Source organism: Sorex araneus, chromosome 4 (assembly GCF_027595985.1).
Source record: "Sorex araneus isolate mSorAra2 chromosome 4, mSorAra2.pri, whole genome shotgun sequence".
Taxonomy (NCBI): Eukaryota; Metazoa; Chordata; class Mammalia; order Eulipotyphla; family Soricidae; genus Sorex; species Sorex araneus.
The window spans coordinates 11,631,791-11,659,175 of NC_073305.1; the positions used below are offsets into that span (position 1 = coordinate 11,631,791).

The 27,385-nt window shown below is 65.8% G+C and overlaps 2 protein-coding genes across 5 annotated transcripts; one reads left to right on the forward strand and one right to left on the reverse strand.

Annotated features, from left to right (window-relative positions):
- Positions 1-296: 296 nt before the first annotated feature.
- Positions 297-19,344, reverse strand: MCM2 (minichromosome maintenance complex component 2). Of its 3 annotated transcripts, none has more exons than XM_055136338.1 (16): positions 19,218-19,344; positions 12,801-13,039; positions 11,346-11,521; positions 10,995-11,255; positions 9,795-10,014; positions 9,486-9,693; positions 7,501-7,635; positions 7,150-7,341; positions 6,305-6,398; positions 5,472-5,722; positions 5,224-5,350; positions 4,515-4,627; positions 3,012-3,263; positions 1,674-1,856; positions 1,421-1,576; positions 297-1,087 (listed from the first exon to the last, which is right to left on the reverse strand). In XM_055136338.1, the coding sequence occupies exons 2-16, from the start codon at positions 12,806-12,808 to the stop codon at positions 977-979; spliced, it is 2,487 nt and encodes an 828-aa protein (XP_054992313.1). In that variant the 5' UTR covers positions 12,809-13,039; positions 19,218-19,344; the 3' UTR covers positions 297-976. The 3 variants fall into 3 exon arrangements, with proteins under 3 accessions (XP_054992313.1, XP_054992315.1, XP_004603848.1); XM_055136340.1 differs by lacking the exon at positions 19,218-19,344 and adding an exon at positions 17,135-17,411; XM_004603791.2 differs by lacking the exon at positions 19,218-19,344 and adding an exon at positions 14,182-14,262.
- Positions 17,885-27,130, forward strand: TPRA1 (transmembrane protein adipocyte associated 1). 2 transcript variants are annotated; one of them, XM_055136341.1, is made up of 11 exons: positions 17,885-18,533; positions 22,241-22,370; positions 23,021-23,153; positions 24,074-24,160; positions 24,253-24,325; positions 24,421-24,500; positions 25,485-25,595; positions 25,702-25,762; positions 25,941-26,043; positions 26,137-26,217; positions 26,665-27,130. In XM_055136341.1, exons 2-11 carry the CDS (start codon positions 22,258-22,260, stop codon positions 26,906-26,908), a joined length of 1,086 nt encoding a protein of 361 aa, XP_054992316.1. In that variant the 5' UTR covers positions 17,885-18,533; positions 22,241-22,257; the 3' UTR covers positions 26,909-27,130. The 2 variants fall into 2 exon arrangements, with proteins under 2 accessions (XP_054992316.1, XP_054992317.1); XM_055136342.1 differs by lacking the exon at positions 17,885-18,533 and adding an exon at positions 19,272-19,405.
- Positions 27,131-27,385: the final 255 nt, after the last annotated feature.

The following is a 27,385-nucleotide window of genomic DNA, read 5'->3' on the forward strand; positions in this document are numbered from 1 at the left end:
GCTCAGCTACATGCAAGGCACATGCCCTTCCCACTGTATGATCTCTGCCCCCCCCCCCAACCCCCGCAACTGTTTCCTGCCGAGCATGTGTGGACAGGATGGGTGTCAGGGCTGTTCTATGATTCCCACAGCGTCCACATGGGGATCAGAGGAGGGAGGGAGGGAGCGAGCCACTGGCAGGAAACTGCGGCCTCATCTCCTCCCCACAGAGACCCAAGGGAAGCTGGGCGAGCGGGCGCTGGGATAGGAAGTGGAAGCCCGGCCCGAGATCGACAGATACCACCATCTAGATTTTATCCCACTTTATTAAATATAAGATCACAGCAACAAAACGTGAATGCACAGAACAACGAAAGGGTGACGCCGCAGACGCGGCCAGCACTAACGCCTGTCCCGCACCAGCCCTGACCCTCTCACGCGTGGGGAAGCTGGGCCCTGGCAGCCAGCGCTGCCCACAGGAGCCCAGAGGAATTCAGGATGAGCAAAGCCCTGGACCTGGTCTTTGGCCAGCGTGGGGGGGAGAGGCAGCCAGGATGCGGCCCTCGAGCTCCTTGGACACACACACACACACACACACACACACACACACACACACACACACACACACACACCCTACTGCCTTCAACACAGTGGAGCCAAGTGACGACCAGCACCTTACACACACACACACACACACACACACCCTACTGCCTTCAACACAGTGGAGCCAAGTGACGACCAGCACCTTACACACACACACCCCACACACACACCCACACACCAATACTGCCTTCAACACAGTGGAGCCAAGTGACGACCAGCACCTTGCAGGCTAGTGAGAAGCAGGAAGTGGAGACGAAGAGGCAGAACGCCAGGGTCCCTTGATGTGGCTTGAGCCCCGCGAGGGAGGCTGAAGCCGGCGGCCCCTTGCACGGAGCCCCCAGCTCTGGTTTCCTGTCCGCAACTCCGGGGCTGGAGGCAGAGCTCCCGCCGGGGCTCAGAACTGCTGGAGGATCATTTTCCGCTTCCGATCGAGGCTGAACTTGTTCATCCTGAAGAGCTCACTGTCGTAGAAGGCCGAGAGGTTGTGGATGTTGATCTGCCGGGCCTGGGGTGGAAACGTGGCGGGACTCAGCACCCCGCGGCAGACTCACACAGCCCAGCGGGCCAGGCAGAGGGCCCCGGGGCCGGGAAAACCTCCTGGTGCACCCAGGGCTGGAAACGAGCCCCCGCTGGCCACGGCCAGATAGCTGGCCACGGAGCCTGCGTGTCCACCCTCACGGGGCGTCCCTCCAGAGGGAACAGAAAGGCGCCCAGACGCTGCAGCTCACACAGGGCTTTCACACCCCGGAACGATGGAGCCAGCACGCTCCGACCCCTAGAGGGCGGCCAGCGCCCCAGCAGTGGGCCCTGCAGCCCCCAACCCCGGCCCCCCACGTACCTTATCCACCAAGTCCTTCTCTGGCACTTCGATGGTGTCCTGCTGGGCCCCGAAGCGGTTGCGCTGGTACGTCACCTGCTCCGTCACCAACTGCTTCAGCACGAAAAGCAGCAGCTCGTTGTTGTCCCGCCGGAAGGAGAGGTAGCGGGCGAACGTCTGGGGAGCAGACGGCAAAGCAGGATGTCAGTCAGGCCCGGAGTGGTCCGGAGTGGGGGAGGGGCCCTCCCTGCTCCCCGGCCCGGGCGCCCCCCACCTTCCGCATGCTGCGCATGACGCTGAACTTCTGCGTGTCGATGAAGCTCTCCAGCATCACGCGGATGGCCATGTTCACGTCGTCCTCCATCACGTAGTCGCGCAGGTGGATGCGCGCGTGGGCCTCGGCCATGCGGATCATGGACTCGATGTGCCGCACGGTGATGGGGATGCTGCCCGTGGCCTGCAGGGGGACGCGGCGTCAGGGTGGCCCGGGGATGCACCCGAGCCCCGGGTGCTGGCACCCTTCCCCCGGCTCCCCAGGTGTGAGGGGCCAGGGGGTGCTTGTGCTCGTGGCCCCCCGAAACATCTCACGCCCCGCCGGCCCACGCGTGTGCCCCAGCTCTCCCGGCTCAGGCCCAGGCGGGGGCCCATCCCAGCCCCACAGTGAGGAAGCACAGATCCTGCAGGTCCTACAAAAACCAACTTGAACGTTCTGGAAAGATTCAAGTTAAGAGATTAAAAAGCAAAACTGCTGGGACTAGAGATAGTACAGTGAGCGGGGAGGGCGCTTGCTCGGACACGCCAACCCGGATGTGATCCCTGGCATCCTGTATGGTCCAAACACTCCACCAGGAATGATTCCTGAGCGCAGAGCTAGGACTAAGCCCTGAGCATCGTCAGGTGTGGACCCATAGCGAAACTAGCACTGTATAGCACTGTCATCCGTTGTTCATCGATTTGAGCGGGCACCAGTAACGTCTCCACGGTGAGACTTGTTGTTACTGTATTTGGCATATCGAATACGCCATGGGTAGCTTGCCAGGCTCTGCCATACAGGCGGGATACTCTCGGTAGCTTGCCGGGCTCTTTGAGAGGGATGGAGGAATCGAACCCAGGTCAACCATGTGCAAGGCAAACGCCCTACCCACTGTGCTATTGTTCCAGTTCAAAGCGAAACTAAAACTTAAAACATGTTTGTGGGCTGAAAAAAAAAAATGTTTGTGGCTGGCCCGAGTTTAATTCCAGGCACAAAACATGGTCCCCCGAGCACAGCCAGCTCGAAACGATCCCTGAGCGCAGAGCCACGGGTGACCCCCTGAGCACTGCAAAAACAAAACACAAAACCCCAAACCCTCTGCTGTCCAGATGACTAAGGGCGAGCGGGACAGCCTCAGCCCTGCAGTGCTCTGCGAGCCGCTTGCCTTCCTCCCCACACGGGCACAGGCCCTCAGTGGGAGCTACGTGCTCGGCACGGCTTCACGGGCACGGCCAACGTCTGCCGGACACAAGCTGGGGAACAGCCACACGGCTCATTCCCTTCCTCCAGGCTCGGATGGACAGTGGCGCGGACGGAGCGGCTGGGGCCGCCCCCCACCCCGTGGCCCTGGACACTCACCATGGACTCTTTCCGCAGGTCACTGTACATTTTGGCCACTTTGTCCTGGTCCATCTGGTTGAGCTTTGGCCGGACCTTCTCCTTGGCGTAGATGATGTACTTCTTCAGCACCTCCTGCGGCAGGGGCTCCACGCCGTACGTGTTGGGCACGGCGGGCTCCGGGGCGTCGCCGCCGCCCAGCCCAGCCTCCTCCTTGTTGCCAGGGTGGTGCCTGATGTGGCTGCCCACCACGAAGCGGGCCAGCATCTCATCCTGCGGCAGGAGGGGGCGGGGGCCGGGGTGAGCGCAGGGCTGGCTGTGGGGGTGACGGCACCCACAGCCCCTGCTGGGCGGGGTATGTCGGGGGGTGGGGGCATGACAAAGCCCTCCCAGGGGCACGCCTCCCGGTGAAGAGAAGACGCCAGCTTCCAGGCTAGCCAGAGGGCTGGAGAGAGGAAGCACAGCGGGTAGGCAATCTGCCTTGCACACGCTGCCCGGGTTCGATCCCTGAACCCCATATGGTACCCTGAGCCGAGCCCAGAGCCAGAGCCAGGAATTAGCCCTACGTGCCTAATCCCTCTCCCTCTCCCCAAATCTAACTGTAGGGCCGAAGATCAGGGTACTGGGGTTGCCTGTCCTGGGGGTTTCCTTGCATGAGGCTGACCCCCAGCAGAGCTGAAAGGAGCCTCCAGCCCTACCCCACCCTAACCCCCTCCTACACAAAGGCAAAAATATGCTAGATAGAAAAATATAGGGGGATCAAAGGCCTGAGGAGGTTCCTGCAGGCAAAGTGCCACGGAGGCAGCACAGGGGCCACCAGGATTCGATCCCAGTACCAGATGGTCACCCCACGGCCCGGGAATCAGTGCTAGGGGGCCTGGCTGAGCGGCCCTTGGGATCTCACCACCACCAAAGAGCCTGAGGTGTGGCACTGTTAGCAGGGAGAGAACGGGGCTGCGAGGGGCCCTGGCCTGAGGTTGTCGGTGGGCGCCCGTGTGGATGGGGGGCTGTGCTGCTCACAGCAACCTGTGGCTTAGGGATCGACACAGGCTTCCTCTGACCTGAGACCTAGATGGGGTGAGCAGGAGCCGGGGCCGACCCAAAGAGGCAGCAAGGGCCAAGACCTGGCCCGCAGGGAGAAGCAGCAGACTCGGGTGGCTGGACCCCAGACCTGTCGGCAGGACGAAACCCAGGAAGACACTAGACAGGAGGCCTGGAGCCGGGGGGGCGGAAAGGTAGTACAGTGGGCAGGGCGTTTGCTCCGCACACGGCTGACCCGGGCTCGATCACGGTTCCCCAAGCATCGTCAGGAGTGACCCCTGAGTGCAGGGTCCGGAGTAAGCCCTGAGCATCACCGGATGTGGCCCAACAACCGAAATAAAAAGAGAAAAAAAAAAAAAACCACAGGACTGCAAAGGTCACGGCAGTCTGTGTGTCCCTCTTCCTGTGCCTGGGGCCCTGGACAGGTCTCACTCGGGGTCCCCAGGGTGTGGCGCAGGAAACACAGGCCCCGGGGTGGGCTACCTGGACGGGGTCCACTGTGTCCCGCACCACGCACAGGATGTCGAAGCGGGAAATGATGGGCTCGGTGAGGTCCACGTTCTCTGAGAAGGTCAGGGACGGGTCATAGCGCCCTCCTGAAAGGCAAAGGCACCTGCATCACAATTCAGTCCTCTGGCGTGGGGACCCCGAGCCACGGGAAGCGCCTCCCGGCTCAGTTCACTGAGGGGAGAGGGAAGCGGACTCCAGAGCAATGTCTGGAGGGCAGCTCGGCGCCGTGGCCCGCCAGGCCTCTGGGCGGACAGAAAGGTGATGGGCCAGCTGGGGGGACAGGACAACAGGTCTGGCACTGGCCTTTCACGTGGCCCACCCGGGTCTGATCCCTGGCACCCCATCTGGCCCCCCGAGCACCATCAGGAGTGAACCCTGAGTGCGGAGCCAGGACTAAGCCCTGAGCATCACTGGCTGTGACTGAAAATCAAAAAGGAAGCAAGAGGTGGGAGGGTTGGATCCCACCACTGCCCAAATATGCCTCTGGACAGAACCAGAACCACATCCGTGGACGGGTTCCTTCCAACCAGGCTGGCTGCTGCCTGATCCCGACCTCTGGGGGGAAGGGCCAAGGGAGCCCCTAAGGACAGGGCTCAGCCCTAGCTCAGACGACAGGTTCTGACTCCCATCCCCGAGGCAGGAGCCCCTGGCCACCCCGACCCGACGGCTGTGCCCGTGGTACCGATGGGGTTGGCGGCGGCGATGACGGTGCAGCGGGCCTGCAGGGAGGTGACGATGCCGGCCTTGGAGATGGAGATGCTCTGCTGCTCCATGGCCTCGTGGATGCTCGTCCTGTCCTGGTCGTTCATCTGCAAGAGACCGCCACCGCTCAGTGCCCGTCCACCCCCTCACCGCCCCCCTCCCGCCCCCGCCATCTCTGCGCCCCAAAGGCACACCCCCCCACCATCCCCCCCCCCGGGTAAAACCCACCTTGTCAAACTCGTCGATGAGACACACCCCTCGGTCAGCCAGCACCAGGGCCCCGGCCTCCAGCGTCCACTCCCTGCTGACTGGGTGCCGCTGCACGTAAGCCGTGAGGCCCACGGCCGAGGCGCCCTGGCCCGTGGTGAAGATGGCCCGGCTGGACACTTTCTCCACGTACTTGAGGAACTGCGACTTGGCGGTGCCGGGGTCTCCGCACAGGAGCACGTTGATGTCCCCCCGCACTTTGTGCTTGCCGCCTGGGGGGGGGGGGAAGACGGGGGTGCAGTGAGCGGCCAGCACCCTCTCTACCCGCCTGTTACCGATGGTGAAAGGGCCTGGAGCCAGAGTGATAGAACAGCCGGCAGGGTGTTTGCTCCCGTGGGTTCAATCCCCGTCCTCCCACAGGGCCCCCGAGCACTGCCAGGAGTGATTCCTGCGTGCAGAGCCAGGAGCAAGCTGCTGGGGGTCGCCCAGAACAAACTGAAAAGGCCACGAGTTCCTGCCGCCGTGGCCACGCTGACTGGGGGGAAGGGAAGAGCGGCCTGCTCTGGCACCCAGCACTTTCCGCTCACGCTCACGGCCACGCGGGGAAAAGACGGCCCTTAGCCACAATGGCCTTCCCAGTTCAACAACTTCCTTCTGAGGTCGGGGGCCGGGGGCTGAACCCAAACTCTGACATGATGTGCCGGGCAGTCTCCCGTGCATCGGACTCTGGGGTGACATCTGCCGTTTCTCCCCACGACGACCCAGTCGCCCCGACGAGTTTGACAAGGCAGCCAACTCCTGTGACCCCGCCCCACCCGGGACGAGGGGGGCCGGGGGAGGCTGGTGCGGCTCACCTGGGTTCTTGGGCTCCCCTCCGAAGAGCGCGAGCGCCAGGCCTCTCTTGATGTCCTCGTGCCCGTAGATGGACGGGGCGATGCTGGCAAAGATCTGCAGGCGGGGAGGGGGACCCCGCGCTGTGAGAGGGCCGCCCTGGCCCTGCTCTCGGCCGGGAGCCACCCCCAGCCCCGAGCCCCCCTCTTCATGGCACCCCGATGCCCTCAGGCCTGGCACCCCACCGGGGTCCTGAAAAAACTGCCCGTCTGCCTGAGAATCACAAAAGTTAAAGGGCACGAAATCTGGCCTGAGTCCCAGTCCAAGAAGGGCCTCGCCCCGCAGACCAAACCCGGCAGGGACAAGGCCCGGGGGGGGGGGGGGGGCGGCGGCAGGGATGAAGGCTGAGTATCCACGGCCGTGATCCCCAGGGAGGGACCCAGGGAGGCACGCAAACGCTGCATGAACCTGACACGATGGCGTAAGGTTTGTTTTGTGTTTTGGGCCACACCTGGCGATGCTCAGGGCTTACTCCTGGCTCTGCGCTCAGGGATCACTCCTAACAGTGCTTGGGGGATCCTATGGGGTGGCAGGGATTAAAACTAGGTCAGCAGCGTGCCAGGCAAATGCCCTCCCTGCCTTACCATCGCACCAGGCCCCACAAGGATTTGTTGGCAGGAGCCGGCTTCAGCATGAGCACTGCGGCCGGGGCACCCCTCCTCTGACGGGTCAGGGAAGGAGGGTTAGAGCACATTTACTGAGCCGACCCAGGGGGCTCCGGGGGGAAGGAGCCCTGTGCCCATAGGCTGGGCCTGGCTGCGAGCCCCAGTGTCCAGAGGGGCCAGTGCCGCCGGGGAGGGTCCCCCACCTTCTCCCCGATTTGCTGGTCCTTGGACAGGCTAATGACCATCTTCACGTCTTCGTCTGTCAGCTCCCCGACGGCGACCTTGTTGTCCTTCTTGGCCACGTGGTTGGCCAGGATGACCGTGGCAAAGACGGGGAAGCCGTTGGCGGTGTTGAGGGAGCCATCATAGTTGTTGTGGTAGATGCCGGTCAGCTCCTGGGAGTTGGGGGGTGGGCAGGGCCCAGCCGGGGTCAGCTGGGGGCTGCACCCACCCCCCACACCGGCTCCGCTGCCCCAGCTCCACGGACCACGACCCAACACCCAATTCCCATCCTTGCCCCAAGCGCGCTGCCCCAGGTCACACCCGACACCTACGATCTCGTCTCCCGGCTTGCAGCTGTCCACCAGATCGGCCAGCAGGATGGCGTCCTTGGAGCGCGGCAGCCGGCCGGCAGCCACTTTGCCCGGGCTCTCCTGAATCCGGATGCGCTGGTAGTTCTGGTAGATGGTCTGCACGGACAGACGAGAGGGTCACGGGGTCCGCGTGGGACACATGGTCACTGGGTCTTCCCAGGACAGGCACCGGGTCACAGGGCAGGAGGCCAAGACTCCCCCAGCCTCATTAATGTCACCTCACCTTGACCGCAGGCCGTGGGGAGGGCATCCACGGTGCCCAGCACACCGGCGGGTGATGCCCACTCCTGACTGCGGGCCGGTCAGGCACCCCGAGCCCGTGGACCTAATCCTCTGTGACCGTGGGCCAGTGCCGGCCTCCCTGTGCTCCCCGGGAAGTGGGGGCTAGTGCCGTCACAGCAGCCTCACAATGAGGCTACCGGCTGGCCGTCCACACACACAAGGACCTTCCTGGGCCGGCAAGTGGGGCGTCACACCAAGGTGGGCTTGGCTGCTGGGCCACTCCATGACAATCATTTCACTAACTCTCTGGCCACATGGCCACTTGCAGCGACACAGCAGTTCAAAGCCTCCACAATGCACCCAAACGCCTCGGTCCTTGGCCGGGGGGCGGACCCCAACCGGTCACTTCTCTAAGCACCACGTTTCTTTGTTGGGAAAATGGGGAGCTCCAGAGCATTCCAGAACATTCCACTGTAATTCCCACCATCCCCTGGCTTTTGTCTCCAGGTCCCCAGAGCAGACTCTGCTCTTGTCCAAAACACTGGTGGGGGCTTCCGAGAAGGCTCGGGGGGCTGGAGCCCCACATTCAGCCCCCCAAGCAGCGCCGGCTGAGTCCCCATCCCGCAGAGAAGCTTGCGGAGGTGCAACCTGCCAGGGCCCGTGGGGTGGGCTAGGGGGGGTGCTGCAGTGGCCCAGGAACTCAGCGGCAGAGCCTCGAGGCTCGCCCCTCCCCCACGGCAACCCGAACACTTGGACCCGCCAGTAGGTCACTTTTCGGGGAGGGGTGGCCGGAGGGTGGGGTGGGGAGATCAAGAGGAGTTGGGTCACACCTAGCGGTGTTCAGGGAACTGTGTGGTGCCAGGGACTGACCCCGGGCAGCCCACACGCATGGGCTGGGCCCTCTGAGCCATCTCCCTGGCCCCACGCAACAATCTCGGCCCGTCAGCTGCCACCAACGTGACCCCCCGGGAACCGCCTGGGGCCTGGATGCCCCTGGTTTGACCCCCCGGGAACTGCCTGTGGCCCAGATGCTCCCGCTCAGGCGTTTCCTCAGGAGTGCCGTGGTGAAGAGTCCACAGACGGGGGGTGGGGGGCCAGAGGCAGGGGTCTAAGAAGCCTGCATGGCACCAAGGACCGCCAGAAGAGCGTGCGCTGTACATGAGGCCTCCATAGCGCCTCCTGAGCGAGGCAACAGTGAGGGCCCGTGTGGCTGTGTCAGGCGTCCCCAAGTCAAAGCCAGAAAGGAAGGTACCAGAAGCATCTAAGAGACGCCTGGCGGGGCCTGTGGGTGGGTGACGGAGCGAGAGCAGGTGTGCTGGGTAAAACGGGGCCTGTTTAACCAGGCGGCTCAGTTTCCTAGAAAAGCATCCATTCCGCGGCTGATTCCGGGTGGGAGGTGGGGGAGGGGGACGGGGGTGGTCCGAGCCACTCCCAACAGTGTCCAACTCCGGCTCCGTGCTCAGGAGTGCCCTCTGGTGTGCCCAGGAGACCGTAATGCACCCATTACGGTGCCGGGGATAGAACCAGGGTCTGTTCCTGCCCAAGCAGGCACCCTGCGGTCTGCGGCCCTAAGCTGTGCTGTTGGAATCAAACCCGTTGGTTTATGACCACTGCCAGTACCTCACAGGTCAGATGCCAGAAGCAGGCCCGGCTTGCCCGGAGCCCCTGGCGGGTTCATTCCCCTGCCCGCCCCGCAGCCAGCAGGGGGCGCCGCGTGCTCTCACCTCCTCCATGTTGACTTCGAAGGGGCCCAGCGACTGGCACTCGGGGCAGGAGCCCGGCTTCACCTCCTGGTTCTGGGACTGCGAGAAGGGCCCCAGCACGTAGCTGCACTTGTTGCAGTTGTACTTGACCAGGCTGAGCTGGGGCAGGACGCCCGTGCAGCTGGTCACCACGCCGCTGGTCCGGATGAGCTGGTTCAGGTGCAGCTGCCTGGGGACGGGTGGGGGAGGAGAAGGAAAGTGGCCCAGCTGGAGACGGGCGAACGGAGGAGGGGGGCACGGCTGCGCGTCCCGGCGGCGTCCCCGGCGCACCTCAGCGAGCGCAGCTCCTCCACCAGCGGCAGGTGGGAGATGCGCACGTGGATGTGGCTGGCGATGCGGTCGTACTTGGGGTACATAGCCAGCACCACCTCCAGCGCCGCCTCGTCGAAGATCTTCAGCAGCTCGGCGGGCGCCTCGGGCAGGAAGTAGGCCAGCACGTGCTCCCGCGCCGCCAGGTCCTCGTAGTTCACCACCAGGCTCTCGCGGTTCTCTGGGGACCAGGGCACCGGTGAGGCCGGCGGGGGCGGCCCGCCAACCCCTCCACCAGCCCCCGGCCAGGAGCCGCGAAGCCCAGCTCCAGTGTCACCATCTACCCCGCCTTAGCTACGTGACTCAGACCCACCCCGAGCCTCGACTTCTTCCCAATCTGTAGAATGGGTGAGCTGGGGAGAGACGCTGAAGCGCAGAAGCACGCCCTCTGCATATAGGAGGCCCGCCCCCTCCAAGGCTTTGTAGCCCCCGAGACCACACGGCCGGGTATCACCCCAAACCAATCTGTAAGATGAAAATGAAAATGCTACCAACTTTCTGGAGCACTAAAAACATGTATGTAGAAGGCCGAGTACACGACACGGGCAAGACCACGGACTTAAAATACTTGAGACCAGGGAGAGGCCCAGGAAGAAACTGTTTGGCCAAAGCAGAGAGCCAAGAAGTCAGGGTCAGGGCCCAGAGTGACAGCACAGCAGGCAGGGCCCTTGCCTTGCACGAGCCCAACCCGGGTTCGAGCCACAGCATCCCACAGGGTCCCCTGAGCCAGCCGGGAATAATTCCTGAGCACAGAGCCAGGAGTAATCCCTGAGCACTGCAGGGTGGGATCCAAAAACCAAAAAGGGGGAAAAGAATCTGGGCTCACAGACCTGCCACTCAAGATCAATTCCCAGACCCAACGCGGCCAACAGGCTGAGGGTCAGCCTCGTGGGCACGGGGGCTGGGTTCGATCCCCCGAGCACTGTCAGAGACCCCCAGGCAGAGCTCGCAGTCGCTGGCACCCCTGGGTCTGGCCCAGAACCACGCCAAGCTGACAAACTCGGTCCGTCTCGTTACACAACCAACAGAAACCAACAGTGCTATTTGGTTTTCAAACACAAACTTGTATGGCCGGATGGAGAATAGCAGGGTGTCCCCGTGAGGGCCCACGGGACCCTTGGCTGGGCCTTCAGGTCCCCGAGCAGGCAGAGACCCCAGTACCTTTGCACATGTCACTGATGCGCTCCTTGAAGACGTTGTGGCCGTGGCTGTCCACGTGCGTGCGCAGGAAGTTCTTGAAGCGGTGGTGGATCTCCAGCCGGGGCCCCGCCATGCTCACCCACTCTCGCACCGAGTGGCCCTTGAGGTCTTCCAGGTTCTCGATGCTCTCGATCATCTCCTCCTCGTCCTCACCCTCCTCGGTGGCCCGCTCCACCTGCCGGCGCTTCCGGGCCGGCCGATCCTCGTCCTCCTCGTCGCTGTCTGGGGGTGGGGATGGGGGGGTCGCTCAGGTGCCATCTGTCCAGCCCCCACCCCCCACCCCCTCGCCCCGGCACCAGACCCCCAGCCTACCGTACAGGAGCCCTCGGCGCATGCGGCCCAGGCCCCGGCCCGCCTCCCGGTCGCGCTGCCGCATGACCCGCTCAGCCTCTGCCCTCTGGCTGGCCGTCAGCTCCTCCACGTCCTCGTCGTCCAGGGCCAGGCCCTCCGGCTCATAGGTGTCCAGCTCCAGGATCTGGCGGTAGTCCCTGGGGGAGCCCCGCACAGACCCTGTTTGCACCCCGCAGACCTCCTCGCCCGGGCAGGCCTGGACAGCCCAGGGGGACGCCCTCAGCCAGGAGTGTCTGCCCCTGCCACCAGCCAGCCACAGCCCCAAAGGCGCGGGGAACTGTACTCGCGGCCGGGATCTACCCAGCAGGGCGGCGAGGACAGTCTGCGGGGCGGGGCGGAATGTGACGTCCAGGGACAGCCCAGAAAATCAGAGATAGGCCGGAGAGAGAGGAGCAGGTAAGGCGGGGAGGTCGCTTGCCTTGCACGGGGCCGACCCATGTCCCACCCCTGGCCTCCCAATACGGTCCCAAGCGCCAGGGGAAGCCCCGAGCACTGCTGGGAGTGGCCCCCCAAATGGGAAGAGAATTTAGAAAGCACCAGCTAAGGCACCCGCGTCGCATTTCACTAACCAGGCCAGCACCCCGCACCACTGGGGTCCCTGCTGGCCACTGCGAGCGAGGCCCCCGGAACCGGGGTGGAAGAGAGCACGCAGGGGTCAAGGCCTTGCACACAGTCAGCCCTGTCCGGCCATAGCACCCTGTGAGGGCCCCACGCCCCACCCGAGAGTGATCCCTGGGCAGTCAGGTGTGTCCACCCTGCCCTGCCCACTCCCGAGGATATTCAGAGCAAGACAGAACCCACGACCCTCCCAGCCCCGCCCCCGGGCGCCTGCCAAGAGCCTGGCTTCTGGGAGGGAACGCAGACAGAGGAGGGGACGGGGGCATCTGTCCAAGCTCAGCCACACGGGACAGTCCCCGCTCCGAGTCAGACTAAAGGCGGGGTGCAAAGCACGCCCCCCCCCTCCATTTCAGATGCCCGGAGCCCACACGGCCTGTGCACACAGATCTGGTGACAACTTGAAGAAAGCGGGTGGCAGAAGCCCTGCCTTGCCCGCTGCCGAGCAGGCCCCGCCCCCTTGGCAGGAAGCCCCCCCCAACCCGGCTGCAACCAGGCCCCTTTCTGTTCCGAGTATCGAATAAAAACCCTTGGCTGTCTGCTTCCGGTCCTCAGGGGGGTTTCCCTGCTACCACCCCCTGCGCCCCCTAAAGTGGCCCTTGCATGCCCGGGGGGGGTACACACCCCCCTCGCGGAACGGGGGCTTACCCAGGTCCTACTGCCGAGTTCAAGCTCCATGGGGCAAGTCCCCCGGGACTCGCAGAGGGACACGCACTCAAAGGCCGGGGCGGAGGACCCGCCTATGTCCCCGACCCCCCGGGTCGAGCCCCTCCCCCCCCGGGAGGCCCCCACGTAACGTACCTCTCCATGCCGTCTCCGATCAGATCCTCTCCCTCCTCGTCCTCCTCGTCCAGGGGGCCCTCGGTGCCCAGCAGCCCCTCAGACTCATCCTCAAAGGGCGGGAGGTCGCGGCCGGGGCTGGAGGTGAGGGCGTCGGCGCGCCGGGAGCTCCTGCCCGGGCTGGAGGTGAGGGGGTCATTGCTGCGCCGGCGCCGCCGCTGGCCCGGGCTGGACGCTGTGCCCAAGGACTCGGAAGACTCCTGCAGAGGGGAGGGGGAGGGGGCTCAGCAGATCGCGGATGGAAAGGCGGACGCCTGGCAGGGGTGGGCAGACACCACGGTGCGAAGGCGTCGGCCCCGCCTGCGGGAGACCCGGGTTCCAGCGCTGGCACCGCGGATGGGCCCAGAGGCGGGAGCCTTCCCCAGCCACGGCTGCTCCTCAGCAAGGGAGCAGCGCGTCCCTCTCTGGCCACCGCTCCCGGGGTGGCACTCACTGGCCAGCGCTTGGTCTACTCTGCCTACTCTGCCCACCTCTGGGGGCTCTCCGATAACAACAGGACACAGAGCGGGACAGAGAGCAACCCAGAGATAGAGACCGGAACCCAAATACCACTGGCGCGCGCGCGTGTGTGTGTGTGTGTGTGTGTGTGTGTGTGTGATGTCAGAGACAAGAAAAAAACAAAGGACCCTGAAAATACAGCAGCAAAAAGAACCCGGCGGAGGACAGCTCCCTCCCGTGCAGGAGCCGGGCCCCCCCCCACCATCAGGGTTCCCAGCACTGCCGCTGGGGTCCAAAAGCAAAAGAGAAAATTTGAATTAAAAAAAAATAAACCAAAAAAACAACGCCAGGTGGGCTGGGAATAACGCTGAGCTGGGGCACACTTGCCGCAGCTGTGATGCCCGGGTTCCAGCCTGAGACGCAAAGAGGATCGAGAGAAAAAAACACAAACATTTGGAGACGCAGCGGCCTCTCGGTCTCCGGCGGGCAGGCCCCCCGCAGGACTGCCAGGGCTCAGGGTGCGGGGCCCGCAGAGGCCACGAGGGGAGGAACGGGGGAGGGGCGGCGCGCCCATCCTCGCCCGAGACTCCTCCCCGGCCTGGCGGGCGCGGGGGGCTCGCGCTTCCCCGCACCCCTGCCCGCCCCCGGCCGCGACCACCGCACCCTGTCCAGCCCGCGTCCACTGCACCCCTGTCCAGGGGACCCGCAACCCCTGCCCGTCCCCGGCCACGTCCACAGCACCCTGTCCAGCCCGCGTCCACTGCACCCCTGTCCAGTTGCGCCCCGCACCCCCCGTCCGGCCGCGTCCCCCGCACCCCCGTCCGGCCGCGTCTCCCCCGCACCCTGTCCGGCCGCGTCCCCCGCGCCCCGTCCGGCCCGCGCAGCCCTCCCGGCCGCCGCTCACCGCCATGGCCACGCCGCGCTCGTCTCCGCTCCCGCAACAACCAGTTTTCGCGCGAAAACCGGCCCACGTGACCCGCGCGAGCCCGCGAAGCTTCCGAGGACGGCCGGCGTCGTGACGTCAGCGGCGCGGGGCGGGGCCCAGAGAGTCCCCGCCCTGGCCCCGCCCCCGTCCCGACAGCCCCGCCCACGCCGCCGCGGCTAAGCGGCCCGGGTACTGAACGGCCTAGAGGCGGTGGCAATGGGCGGGCACCAGCGCCACCTGCTGGCTGCGCGACCGCGGTCACACTCTGACTCTGGACAGATAGGGGAAACTGAGGCCTGGTATTCTGCGGGCTTCTTCCAGTCCTAGGAGCTGACAATCTCCTCCGCTCCGAACGCACTTGAGGCTCTCCCAAGCCCCGAGCGTCCCCCCCAGATGGAGGAAGACTTCTGACTTCTAGGGAGCCTTTCCTGGCCAGGGGAGCCGAGACTGGGGAAGAATGTTCTAGAGAGAACACCATTTGTTTGTTTGGGCTTAGGGGTCACACCCGGCGTCGCTCCGGGGTTCTCTTTTGTCCTGCATTCAGGAATTGCTTCTGGCGATGCTCGAAGGACCATAGGGATCAACCTGGGTCAGCTGTATAAGGCAACACCCTACCCAGCCCCTTCCCCACTGTTGCATGGCTCCAGCCCCAGGAGAGGACCGCGTGTAAGGTATAGTGAGCAAGGCCAAGCAGGCAATCCTCTCCTTCCTTCCTTCCTTCCTTCCTTCCTTCCTTCCTTCCTTCCTTCCTTCCTTCCTTCCTTTCCTTTCCTTTTTTATTTTTTTTTTAAGGGGGGGGCACACTCAGCAGTACTCAGGGCTGACTCCTGGCTCTGCACTCAGGGATCACTCCTGGCGGGGCTCAGGGACCCTGTGGGATGTTTGGGATCAAAGCCGGGTCTCCTGAGTGCCAGGTAGGTGCCCTCCCCGCTGCACGCTCTCCCGGGCCCTATCCGGCCTAAAGTTCATAATCAGCGTGTGTGGATCAGAGCGGGACACGACTTAGTTGGAAAGCCAAGGAAACGGAGACCCCCAGGTCTAGCTAGGAAGTCTGCACTCTGCCCTGCACGGTTCAGCAGGGTGAGACCAGTACCAGTGGGCCTTCGGGGAATCTTCGGGGAATCGGCACCAAATTGGTGGCGGCTGTGGCTTTTCCTGCTGTCCGAATGGGGCCCAGCTTGAGGGCTGGGCTGTTCTCGGGGGCGGTTTGTTCCGCTTCATCAGATGGGAAATAGGCATCCGGGAACGGACCCCAGGGTCATGGCAGGAGGGGGAGGATGAGGACCGGAGCCCCTAGGATGAGCAGTCATGGGGACGGAGGAGCAAAAGACCGTCCCAGGAGGACACTGCGCAGGGCCACTCTGGCTTAGATGGGGCGGAGGGTGGAGAGGGAGGCTGGAGGAAGCCACGTCTGGGGCAACGAGGCTGAGAGTTTCTCTCTGGCTGCAGAGGGAACATGGGCCATCAGTGTAGAATTCCCCAGGACGACTGGCCAAACTCAGAATTGGCAGCAAGAAGGTGGCCTGGGCCTGGGGCTAGGAAACGCCAACAATTTTCGGACAGGAGCTAGACGCAGTGTTGTGGTGGGAGAGACACGGTGGGTCTGGGGTTTGCCTTCCTTTTCTCAGGTGGTGCAAGCACTCCCGAATGAACATTTCTCCTGCTCTCGTGTGGGGAGGGATTGGGGCGCTGTCCAGCTGGGCCCCGGCCCTGGAGTCCTCTCCACAGCCTTTCCTGAGGGTGGCGGGCCCTCATGGGTGTCTCCGAGTATCTGCCGCCCTCGGGAGCCAGCCGTGGCTTGTGCCTTCAGGGGCAGCTAGCAGATCTGCAGGGTGATATCTCCCGGCAGCACGACAGGGCTGCTCTCTGCAACGCTGGGGGCCAGAGCCCTTGGAACCACACAGCGACAGAGAGCGGAGAGTTACCAGAGCCTGGGGCCCAACCCTGGGTGTCACCGTGGGTGCCTGAGTTCCCTGCAGGCTGCTTTCACTCTCTGTTTCTGTTTTCGTTGCGGGCCATACCCAGTGTCGTTCAAAGGCAGCTCATGCCTCAGTGCTGGGGCCCCATGCGGGTGGGAGACCAAAGCCCAGAGCCCCTCCCCCCACTCCAGCCCTTGGAGCTATTTCCCCAGTCCTGTGGCTTTATTGGATTGGGTGCCACACCCAGTGGTGCTCAGGGACCCTCTGCAGTGCTGCGGATCAAACCTGGGTGGGTCACATGCAAGGCAAGTGCCTTAACCCCTGTATTATTGTCTCTCTGGGTCCCAGGAGCAGGTTTTTTGTTTTTGTTTTTGTTTTTTCTTCATTTGTCTTGGGTTTTGGCCACAGCTGCAGTGCTGGGGGCTACTCCTGGCTCTGTGCTAAGGGGTCACTCCTGGTCGATTGAACCCAGGTCAGCCGCATGCCAGGCAAGTGCCTTACCTCCTGGATTACTTTTAAGGCCAGACTGGCAAATTAAAGGATATGGTGCCCCCCCCCCCCGCCCCGTGCTCCCCGCCACCCTCTCTCTCCCTTTGCTTTAAGGATACCGGGAGGGAGCACTAATCCACCAAAGGGCAGAACTGCCACCCACCTCCTGAGCTTTGGGACTGTCCCCAAAGCGTCAAAGTGAAGTGAGGCTGGGGTGGGTCAAGATACCCTTTCAGGCGGCGGGTAGAAGGGAACTCCCCTGCCCACAGGAGCCTGGAACTGTTCCAAGTCTGATTTTTTCCCCCCCACTAGGTGTGAGCCAGGGTGATTCCTTAAGGAATGTCTGACCTGCTTCCCAAGCCCAGGGACAGCAGCTCGGGCGTGGGTGGGTACCAACAGCCCAACAGCGCTGAGCGAGGGCACTCGGGAAGTCTGGGATCAAACAAGTCCCCGAGTGTCCCAAGGCCGGTCCTGCCTCCCCCCCCCCCCCCCCCCGCCCCATCAGAGCCCAGCTGGAAGGTCACCGTGTTGTCCCGGGGCGCGGATCATGGGGTGTTTATGCTCAGTGGGTGTCCAGAATTTGTGCCAGGCACCGCGTTGGCCTCAGGACATTCCAGGGGCGAGGACAAGCCGGGTTCTGTGCTCACAGCACGGGCCTGCTAGTTGGTGGACAGGCCCCTGGGAAAGCAGGATGCCAGGGAATGAATGTCGTCCCGCTGGAGCCGCACTGTTGGTGGGACATAAAGGGGCATTATGGGACAGGCTGTGGCACCGCTCTGGTCTCAGGAGGGGGTGGGGAGGTGGTCATGAGACCTGGACGCGGCCACGCCCCGTCAGGACCCAGCCGCAGAGCTGGCCCAGGCAGGAACAAGAAACAGAAAGTGGGAGAGGGGGAGGGGGAGGGGGAGGCGGGCTGCTGGACACGCGAGGCCAGGAGCAATCAGGGAAGGCTTCTGGGGGAGGCGTCTTTCTTGCTGAAGTTGGAGACAGGAGAGCACTTTAAGCATCTCGATCCCGGCGTCCTGGCTTTGTCACTTCCTAGTCGTGCTGGGGGGTGGGGGTGGGGAGGGGGACAGGTCTCAGCCTCCGGTTTTCCTCCCCTGTAGAATTGAGCTAATAATAACCGCCCTGCGGAGTGCTTGCGGCTCCAACCCGGGGATGCGCAATAAAACGCCCCTGCGCTTTGATCGCGGACGTCCGCGCAGCGTCCTTCCTGGCTAGGGGATGTCCCCATCCCTCTTTCCTCCACCAGGTGACCAGAGGTCAGCAGCAGGACGGGCGTCCACTGCAGGGGCGCCCCGAGAGGCTCGCAGGGAAGCGCCACGGACGCTTCTCGGCCGAGCCTGGGGGAGGAGCGCCGGAGGGAGTCGGCGGGCCGGCTGGCAGCTGCTGACCTTGGCGGGCGCAGGTGCCCACGGCTGACCGCGTCCCTAGCGCTGGGATCCAGGGTCCCGACAGTCTTCCGGGTGACCAGTTCGGCCGCTTCCCGGCGGCGCGCTGTGTCTTTAAGAGGCCAGCGTGTCGCCCCGCCTCCCGGGGCGCTGATTGGCTTCTCTCGCTGCATGCGCCGGTTTTTCCCAGCGGAACTCCATTCCTATTGGCTACTGGGCCGGCCGGGGGTGCTACAAGTAGGGACCGGGACTATTTTCTCAGTTTGGGCTGGACGAAAAGGACGCTTCTGCCTTCCGGGTCGGCGCTGCCGGAAGGGGCCGCGCGGGGTCCAGCGCGCCGGTGCGGCCCGACCAGCTGACCGCGGCCGGCCTCTCCCGCCGACCCCCGCACTGCCGCGGTGCCGAGCGGCCCCGGCTCCTGCGCGACGCTCCCCGGCGCGGCCGCCTGCGCTGGGCGCCCAGGCCGGAGTCCCGTGGCCTGGACGTCGGCCCAGCACCCCCGGCGGCGGATGAGCGGCCCGGGGGCCCGCAGGTAAGCGGGGGACCCCGCTGCCCCGTCCCCCGCCGCTGCTGCTGGCGAGGCGGCCCCGTTCCCGCGGGGGGCCGGGGGCCCTGTAGGTCCTGGTGGGGTCCCCGCCGCCGGGGGGTGGGTGACACTGGGGCCACCGCCGCAACCCGGGGTCCCCTCGCCCCGAGCCTGGTATGTGTATCGGGGTTCACCAGCCACAGCTGGGTGGGGGTGCGGCGCAGGTGTGGACCCCAGCCCCGCGTCGGGACAGGCCCGCCTGCCCCATCCCGGGGGAGTGACCCCTTTCTGCTCAGGGACACCCGCAGGTGGCCAGGGGCTGCCCGCAGGAGGGAGCCGGTAACGGGGCCGGCACAGGGGCGGGGGGCTGAGCTTCCCTTGGACCCCTGGACCCGGGGATTAGGCCTGGAGACTCTGGACCCGTGTCCTCTCCTGCGGGGAGGGGGGGTGGCGGAGGACAGGTCCAGCCTGCAGCTTGGCCGTGGCCGGGAGCTGTTTACCTGCGCAGCCCTGCACCCACTTGGCCGTGGCCCGGAGGCCCAATCCCCGGCCGCAGGCTGCTGCAGCGCTGCTGGCCAGTGATGGATGGAGCATTGATCATTCAGATCCGCACATTCTGTGCCCACCGGGGGCAGGCCCCCCCCCCCCCGGAGCACTTGGATGCCACCTCAAAGGCCGAGGGCCACTTACTTCGTAGGGTGGCGTAAAGTAAAGCTGGCCGGAGAGCTGGCCTTGGAGGGCCCCTCCAAGGAGGAGGTGGCTTGACAGCTGAGACTCTCGAGGGCTTCTTGGAGGAGGTCACCTGATAATTTAGACTCTGGAGGGCGTCTCTGAGGAGGTGGACTGACGGTGAAACTCTGGAGGGCTTCTCTGAGGAGGTGGCCTGACAGCTGAGGCTCTCAAGGGCTTTTCTGAGGAGGGGGGAGGAGCTGGCGTAAAGCCTGGGCAGCAGGCAGGGACCGGTCAGGGTGCCCAGGGAAGGGCCGGCCAGCGTGACTCCCCCTCTCCCCGGCCCTCCGGCCAAAAGGGGAAGAGCCTGAGCACTGGGCACTCATCCTCATCCTGTTGTGCTCCAGGACACCAGAAGTCCCCACCCGGCCAGGGCTGGGAGGCTGGAGGCTGCCCCAGCGGCAGGGCGGAGGAGGGTCCCTCTGTCCCTGCGTCCCCACCCTCGCCCGCGGGCTCCCCCACTGGGGCCCTGGGCCGGCTCGGGTCAGCCCCCGTGGCCAGAGGAGTGATGGGGACAGGCCCCCTGTCCAGTGCTCCCAGATCTGGCGGCATGCCCCAGGGGCCGGCCTCGCAGGGGCGAGGTGGAGGCCGGAGCCGGGTGGGGAGACGCCTCTGGAATGTGGATGAGGTCAGGTGGAGGCAGCGCCTGCCTGCCCGCCCGCCCGGCCGGCCCTGGGCTGACACCCAGCGTCCTGCGGTGCCCTGGCCCCGTGGCTTGTGCCCTGTCACCCCCGGAAGACGCTGGTGCCTGCGTCTTGGCTTTCCTGAGCTTTCCTGTGCTTTCCTGAGCTTGGACCCTCAGCTTTGACAGGCTGCAGAGCAGCGCCACCACCTGGGCGTGTGTGGAGAGGCAGCTCCCCGCCCCCCACTGCGACAGTGCCCCGAGCCCTGACAGCCTGGGAAAGCTGAACCCCAGGGCGGGGGGTCTGGGCGAGGGGCAGGCTGGGTGGTCAGCCTGGAGTGCTCCTGTGTGACTTTTGCAGCTGCTGGGTTGAGCCTGACGGCCGCCTTGCTGGGTAGGAGCACCACCCCTATGACACTCAGACGGGAAATGGACACGCCAGTGACCACAGCACGAGGCAGGGCCAGGCGGGGGGGGGGGAGCTCAGAGTGGGGGCCAGCTCTGCCCAGCTCCTGTTGGAATTGTTCATTGATGAACGAGGGTTGCCAGCCCGCAGCTGGCCCGGGCAGGAAGGGTCGGGGAGGCTGTGTTGGATGCTCCGACTGAAAAGTCTCGGCAGGGCCGACCAGCTTCAGGTGCGGCTGGATCCAGGGGCTGACACGCAGCTCTGTGTCCCCCTGCCCCTCAGAGCCCCCTTCCTGTGCTAGATTTCTTCTCCTCAGCCTCTCCGCACACGGGGTCCTGCTGGTCTGGCTCAGACGCCTGCACTGCCCTTCGCAGCTCGCGTGGCTGTTTGGGGAGTCTCGGCTGATGTGGGCGGGGGTGGGGCGTCCCGCTTGGCCAGGCTTAGGTCCCACGCACCTGTCCCTGTGGGGGGGCCCGGAGGGTGAGCTGTCCTCGAACCTCGCAGGGAGCTGGGCTCGTCTGTCTGGAAAAGCCGAACCAAGAGGCCGGCTCCTCCCCGGCCTCCCTGTGGTTCCTGCCGCCCTTGAGCCTCCGCCTGGGGCGGGGGGTTTGCACCACGGCAGGTGAGGGGGGCAGGGTACAGGGATTCCAGGGTCCCACAGTCTTGTTGGGGTGGGGGGGACGGTCACACCCCGCAGTGCTCAGGGCTGACTCCTGGCTCTCTGCTCAGGGATCACTCACGGTGGTGCGTTGGGAACCATGTGGGTGCGGGGAATCGAACCCGGGCCGGCCCTCGTCGGTGGCTCATGCCCCGCCCCCCACCCCCAGCCGTGAAGGGGGCTCAGGTGCCTGCAGGGCGCCGAGCCAGGCTCCTCCCACGGGTGCAGGGCGCCCAGCCGGCCAGCAGGGGGAGCTGCTCCTTGAGCGCATCTCATGGGGTCTTCCTTGGGCCCTGCCCTGGCCCCCCAGGTCGGTGTTCACTGGCGCCGGCTGGCCGAGGGCGGCGCGACCATGCGCGGGGCAGGGGGTGGGGTGGTGGGGGTGTCCCGAGGGGGCAGGCCCATTAGCGCAGCATACCGGGACCATAGTCGTGGGACCACCCGGCCCCCAAGTCAAGTCTCTGCATCAAGTGGGAGGTTCCCCCAAACCCTGCTGAGGGTCTCGGGGTGGCCCCTTGCCCCTCGCGCATGCGTGCTAATGTGCTCGCAGCACTGGGGCTCAGCTGCGTTGTGGGGACCCCAGAATGCACCAGCACCTTGGGAGCATGGAATGAGCGTCTGGTGGGGGGCCACAGCGGTGAAGCCCCCCCTCATGTCTCTTGGTGTTGACACAGCCCCCCTCCCGCCCTGGCCAGCCCCTGGTCTGCCTGCCCAGACCCCAGCCCCGCCGGGCGGGAGGTGGGCCCGCACCTGGGCTGTGCTCAGGGTCACTCCTGGTGGCCTCAGGGACCACACGTGGCCCTGGGGGTCCAACTGGGGTTGGCCACATCAAGACAAGTGCCTTACCCTGTGCTCCTCCGGGCTGACTGTCCACACTCGGGCGGGCCCACAGGCACCTGGACAGAGAGCCCCTCCTGGGCCCCCGGTGCCCCCTGCAGCCCCCCTCCGGTGTGACCGTGGTCACCGTGATGTCCTGCTCTGTCCTGCTGGCCGTGGGCGTCCCCTCCATACCAGGCCCAAGTAGCTTCTGTGTCGGGGGGCGGGCGGTCAGAGCCAGGCTTGGGGCAGTGAGGCCGGGGGGAGGCCTGCCTGCCTCCTCAGTGGCCGCTGGGGTCACCGCGTGTCAGGGCAGCTGAGGAATCCTGTCCCCGGGGACGCCAGGAGCCCAGGCGCCAGGGGGCGCTGCCGTGCTGGGCACACGCAGGTCCGGGAGCTGCCCCTGCCGGGGCCTGGGTGGCGCAGCTGCGGGGGCAGCCCCCCCCCCCCCCCGACCCCGCCGACGTCTGTGCCGCCCCCAGGCCCGGCTGCAGGCGGGATGGACGCCCTGGAGGAGCTGTGGGCCAACAGCAGCAGCGCGCCCCCCGCCGCCAACATCAGCGCCCCCCACCGCTGCCTGCTCCTCCTCTACGAGGACATCGGCGCCTCGCGGTGAGGCCTGCGCGCGTGTGCGTGTGTGCGTGCCTGCCTGAGTGCATGTGTGTGCATGAGTGTGCATGAGTGTGTATGTGAATGTGCATGAGGGTATGTGCGTGAGTGCGTGTGTGTGAGGGTGTGTACATGAGTGCGTGTGCTCGTGAGTGCATGTGTGAGTGCATGAGTCAGTGTGCATGAGTGTGTGCGTGAGTGCATGTGTGTGTGCATGAGTGTGTATGTGCATGAGTGCGTGAATACGCGTGAGGATATGTGCATGTGTGAGTGTGTGCATGTGACTATGAGTGTGCGTGTGAGTGTGTGCCTGTGCGTGCATGAGTGTGTATGTGCATGAGTGCATGTGTGAGTTTGCATGAATGTATATGTGCATGAGTGTGTGCATGAGTGCATGTGCATGAGTGAGTGCCTGCATGAGTGCATGTGTGTGTATGTGAGTGTATGAATGTATGCGTGAGTGCGTGTGTGCCTGTGTGTGCATGAGTGTGTATGTGCGTGAGCGTGTGTGAGTGTGCATGAGTGTGTATGTGCATGTGTGCGTGCATGTGAGTGTGTGTGAGTGCCCATGTGAGCGTGTCTGCCTGCGTGAGTGCTGGGCAGGCCCGGGTGGACCCAGGCTCTCCGGTGACTGAGCCGCCCCTGACCACTAGGGTGCGCTACTGGGACCTCCTGCTGCTCATCCCCAATGTGCTCTTCTTCATCTTCCTGCTCTGGAAACTTCCGCTGGCTCGGGCCAAGATCCGCGTCACCTCCAGCCCCATTTTCATCACCTTCTACATCCTGGTGAGTGGGGCAGGGGCGCACACGAAGCCCAGCCGAGCGGGTGGGAGCGGGGTGCGGGTGGGAGTCGCCGCTGGCCTCTAGAAAAACCACCGTTAGGTCCGGCCCGGGGTTTCGATGGTGCCGGGGGCCCTTTTTCCCCTTGTCTCTGGCCAGCATGCGTGCACCCTGCGGGGGTCCGCTTGTCCAGCGCAAGTCTGAGCCGACAGCCCCTCCTGGCCGGCGCCAGCAGGGGGCTCTCCCCCGCGCCTTGGCCCTTGCAAGCCGGAGGGTCTGCGCCCCGGCTGGAGCGGGGCTGGGGAACAAAACCGGGAAGTGTCCTGAGCGCCAGGGCCTGGGGCAGGTTCCAGCCACTTTCTGTCCACCCGTGGGGGGCCGGTGTCAGGGGAGCTGCCTGCAGGGACGGGGCAGCTGTGGCTCGGCCCCCGAGTGTGTCTGTGTCCGAGGAGGGCCCGTCGGGCAGCTGGGTCAGGCCCCCGCACCCCCTGCGGGGCTGACCCCGCGCCCCCGGGCAGGGCTGGCTTTGGGGACAGCCCCTCCCCCCACCCGGGCCGCCTCTCCTGCCAGCTCTGACTCTAGGGACCCCTTGGGGACCCAGGCTCCCCTACGCCAGGGCCGGGGCATGCCCGGCCAGCCCGCAGCCCCTAAGCCGGGGTGGAAACCCCCAGAGCAGAAGGGGGGGACCTGGTGGGCATAGGGCTGACCCTGGCGGCCGAGGCACCTGGGCTGAACCGGTCTGTCCACCTCTTCGCTGGTGCCCTGTCCCCCGAAGGCGCCCAGGCCTGCAGCCCGCCTGCGAGGAGGTGGGGGACGGGGGTGGGGGGCGGGGTCTGTGGCCCAGGGGGTGGGGGCTGGCCCTGGGGCCGAGCTTCTGTCCTTAAGGCGCTGCGCCCTCTGCCCTCTGCCCTCTGCCCTCTGCCCAGGTGTTCGTGGTGGCGCTGGTGGGCATCGCCCGGGCTGTGGTGTCCATGACGGTCAGCTCGTCCAACGCGGCGACTGTCGCAGATAAGGTGTGGCTGGGCCCCGGGAGGCAGGAGGGGGTGCTGGGCGCTGGGGGGCCGGCGGGGCGCCCCTCCCCCAACCCTCTGCCCACTCTGTCCAGATCCTGTGGGAGATCACCCGCTTCTTCCTGCTGGCCATCGAGCTGAGCGTGGTCATCCTGGGCCTGGCCTTTGGTGCGTGTGCTGCCGCCGCCCGTGCTCTGAGGGGGGTGGGGGAGGGCCCCACGGCCCCGGCTGGCCCCGCTGACCGGCCAGCACGGTTCTTCCAGGTCACTTGGAGAGCAAGTCAAGTATCAAGCGGGTGCTGGCCATCACCACGGTGCTGTCCCTGGCCTACTCGGTCACCCAGGTGAGCGGGCCTGTGGGGCAGGGGCCACCTGGAGGGCTTCCTGGAGGAGGCAAGGAGAGGCTCTGGGGGCAGCGGAGCGTTCCTGGTCCCTGGTGGGGGCTGGGATGTTTATCGAGGCCGAGTCTCAAACTCTTAATTCAAGGGTCTTTTGTTTGTTCGGTTGGTTTTGGTGTTTTGAGCCGTACCCAGCAGTACTCAGGGCTTACTCCTGGCGGTACTCTCAGGGATACTCCTGGCGGCGCTCAGGGGACCCTGTGGGGTGCCGGGGGTCGAACCTGGGTGGGCCGGGTGCAAGTCCTCCCCGCTGTACTATCATTCTGGCCCCGAGCACCGCCAGGAGTGAGCCCTGAGCACAGAGCCAGGACTCGGCCCTGAGCACCATCTGGAATGAGTCCTGAGCACAGCGTCAGGAGTCAGCCCTGAGCACAGAGCCAGGACTCGGCCCTGAGCACAGAGCCAGGACTCGGCCCTGAGCACCATCAGGAATGAGTCCTGAGCACAGCGTCAGGAGTCAGCCCTGAGCACAGAGTCAGGAGTCAGCCCTGAGCACAGAGCCAGGACTCGGCCCTGAGCACCATCAGGAATGAGTCCTGAGCACAGAGTCAGGAGTCAGCCCTGAGCACAGAGCCAGGAGTCGGCCCTGAGCACTGCCTGGTGTGGCCGAACCCAACCACTGAACGGGGCTCTGTTGACACGGCACGTCCTGGCCTCGCCTCTGCCAGGACTGACCCAGCGTTTGGGGCGGGGACACCCGGGGACCCCGCACCCAGGCGCACACGCCACTCTGCGCCGTCTGTGTGGACGTCCCTTTCCTGGGGGACCCTGTGCTGGGCGCCCGGCGGTGGGCAGGATCTCGCCGCAGGGCAGGCTGAGGCAGGGCACCCGAGCTCGCTGCAGGGGAACCTGGGTGCAATCTCAGGGGACTGCCCGGGGGAGGTGGCCCTCCTTAGGCACAGGATCCCCTGATGTCCTGGCCCACCCCAGGGAACCTTGGAGATCCTGTACCCGGACGCCCACCTCTCCGCTGAGGACTTCAACATCTACGGCCATGGGGGCCGCCATTTCTGGCTTGTCAGCTCCTGCTTCTTCTTCCTGGTGAGGCCACGGGTGGGCTTGGGGGGTGCCGAGCCCTGGGGGCTGCGGTGGGTGAGGTGCAGGGGCCCCCTGCATCCTGCTCAGCCCCACCCTGTCCCCGCCGCAGGTCTACTCGCTGGTGGTGGTGCTCCCCAAGACGCCGCTGAAGGAACGCATCTCCTTGCCCTGTGGGTGCAGCAGGGGGAAACTGAGGCATGGGGGGTGGGCGTGGGGGGACTGAGACTGAGGCCAGGGCCAGCTGGGCGAGGAGTGGGGAGGCAGGCTGGGGGGGGCGGGGAGGCTGGCCCAGGGCGGGGCGGGGAGGCTGGCCCAGGCTGGCCGCCCCCTCACGAGGGGGTCCCGCAGCTCGGAGGAGCTTCTACGTGTACGCGGCCATCCTGGCGCTGCTGAACCTGCTGCAGGGGCTCGGGAGCGCGCTGCTGTGCGCTGACATCATCGAGGGGCTCTGGTACGTGGGCCGCACCCCGGGGCCCGCCGGGTGCTGGGGGGTCAGTCCCCTGCCCTGTCCACACTGACCCCCGCCGCCCTTCCCCTGCCCCAGCTGTGTGGACGCCACCACGTTCCTCTACTTCAGCTTCTTCGCCCCCCTCATCTACGTGGCCTTCCTCCGGGGCTTCTTCGGGTGAGTGTCCCCCTCTCCCGCCTGCCCACCCGCCCGGGCGGCCAGCGCTGGACATGAGGGGGCTCCCCTGGGCTCCAGCTCCAAGTTCTCCGGCCTCGCGCGCTCACCCCCTTGCGGCCGCCGGTGGAACCGCACCTTCTTTTTGTGTCCAGCCCCCAGGCCGAGGGTTCTGCCCCGCGGTGGACTCGGCCGCACCCCTGTCTGCATTTGGAGCAGCGGGAGTGCGCCCAGGAGCCGTGGAGCCCACGGGGCTTGGGGGGCCCACGGGGAGGGGTTGAGGCAGGCGGGTGCAGGGGAGCAGCCCAGAGGGACGCCCCCGCCTGGCCCCGCTGTCCTCTGGCCCTCCGGTCTCGGCTCCTTCCTGCGAACCGGGTGGGCTGGGCAGGGAGAGCAGAGCGGGCGGCCCTGCGCTCCGGGGCCTGACTCCGGCCCCTGTCCTCCCGCCAGCTCGGAGCCCAAGATCCTGTTTTCCTACAAATGCCAAGTGGACGAGACGGAGGAGCCGGACGTGCACCTGCCGCAGCCCTACGGCGTGGCCCGGCGGGAGGGCCTGGAGGGGGGCGCGGGCGCGGCCAGCACCCAGTTCGACTCGGCGGGCGTGGCCTACCTGGACGACGTGGCGTCCATGCCCTGCCACACGGGCAGCATCAACAGCACGGACAGCGAGCGCTGGAAGGCCATCAACGCCTGAGGGGCGGCGGGGGGCGGCGGGGCTGGCCCTGGGCCCCGCCCGCCCCAGGCTCAGAGACCCCCTCCCTCTCCCGCCTGCTCCCCCTGCCCCGCGGGCTGGCCGGTCGCGGGCACCCCCAGGACTGCTGTGGCCCACCTCCTCCCCCCCACCCCGCCCCACCCCTGCAGCCACCGGAGTGTGTATATTTTCTGGATCTATTTTTTAATAAAAGGCAACAAAGCAGGAGGTGTCAGCGAGGAGGGGCCGGGGGGACACGGGAAGGGGGCAGGCTCTGTCCCCCCGATGGGCAGGCCCAGGGCTCCTGCCTTGGCCCGGCCCTGGCGCTGGCACAGCCGTCCCCCGCGGGGAGGCAGGCGGGATCTGCGGGTGCCACCAGCGCCCGACCCCACCCCGTGGGAGACGGGCGGGGGGCTCCGAGAAGTCTCTCCTGCCTCTGCTTGCGACCCCCTTCCTGTGGCTCTGCTTTGCTGCCTGTGA

Bases quoted from the DNA above. Each gene is read 5' to 3' on its own strand.
- TPRA1 (XM_055136341.1), top strand. From the start codon at position 22,258: ATGGACGCCCTGGAGGAGCTGTGGGCCAACAGCAGCAGCGCGCCCCCC. The intron at 24,326-24,420 runs GTGCGTGTGCTG...CGGTTCTTCCAG, and splicing joins CATCCTGGGCCTGGCCTTTG to GTCACTTGGAGAGCAAGTCA. The intron at 26,218-26,664 runs GTGAGTGTCCCC...TCCTCCCGCCAG, and splicing joins TTCCTCCGGGGCTTCTTCGG to CTCGGAGCCCAAGATCCTGT.
- MCM2 (XM_004603791.2), bottom strand. The intron at 11,522-12,800 runs GTACGTTACGTG...GGGCTCCCCCAG, and splicing joins ATCGGAGACGGCATGGAGAG to GGACTACCGCCAGATCCTGG. The intron at 1,857-3,011 runs GTGAGTGTCCAG...GTCCCCCTGCAG, and splicing joins ACCTGCGGAAAGAGTCCATG to GCCACGGGCAGCATCCCCAT.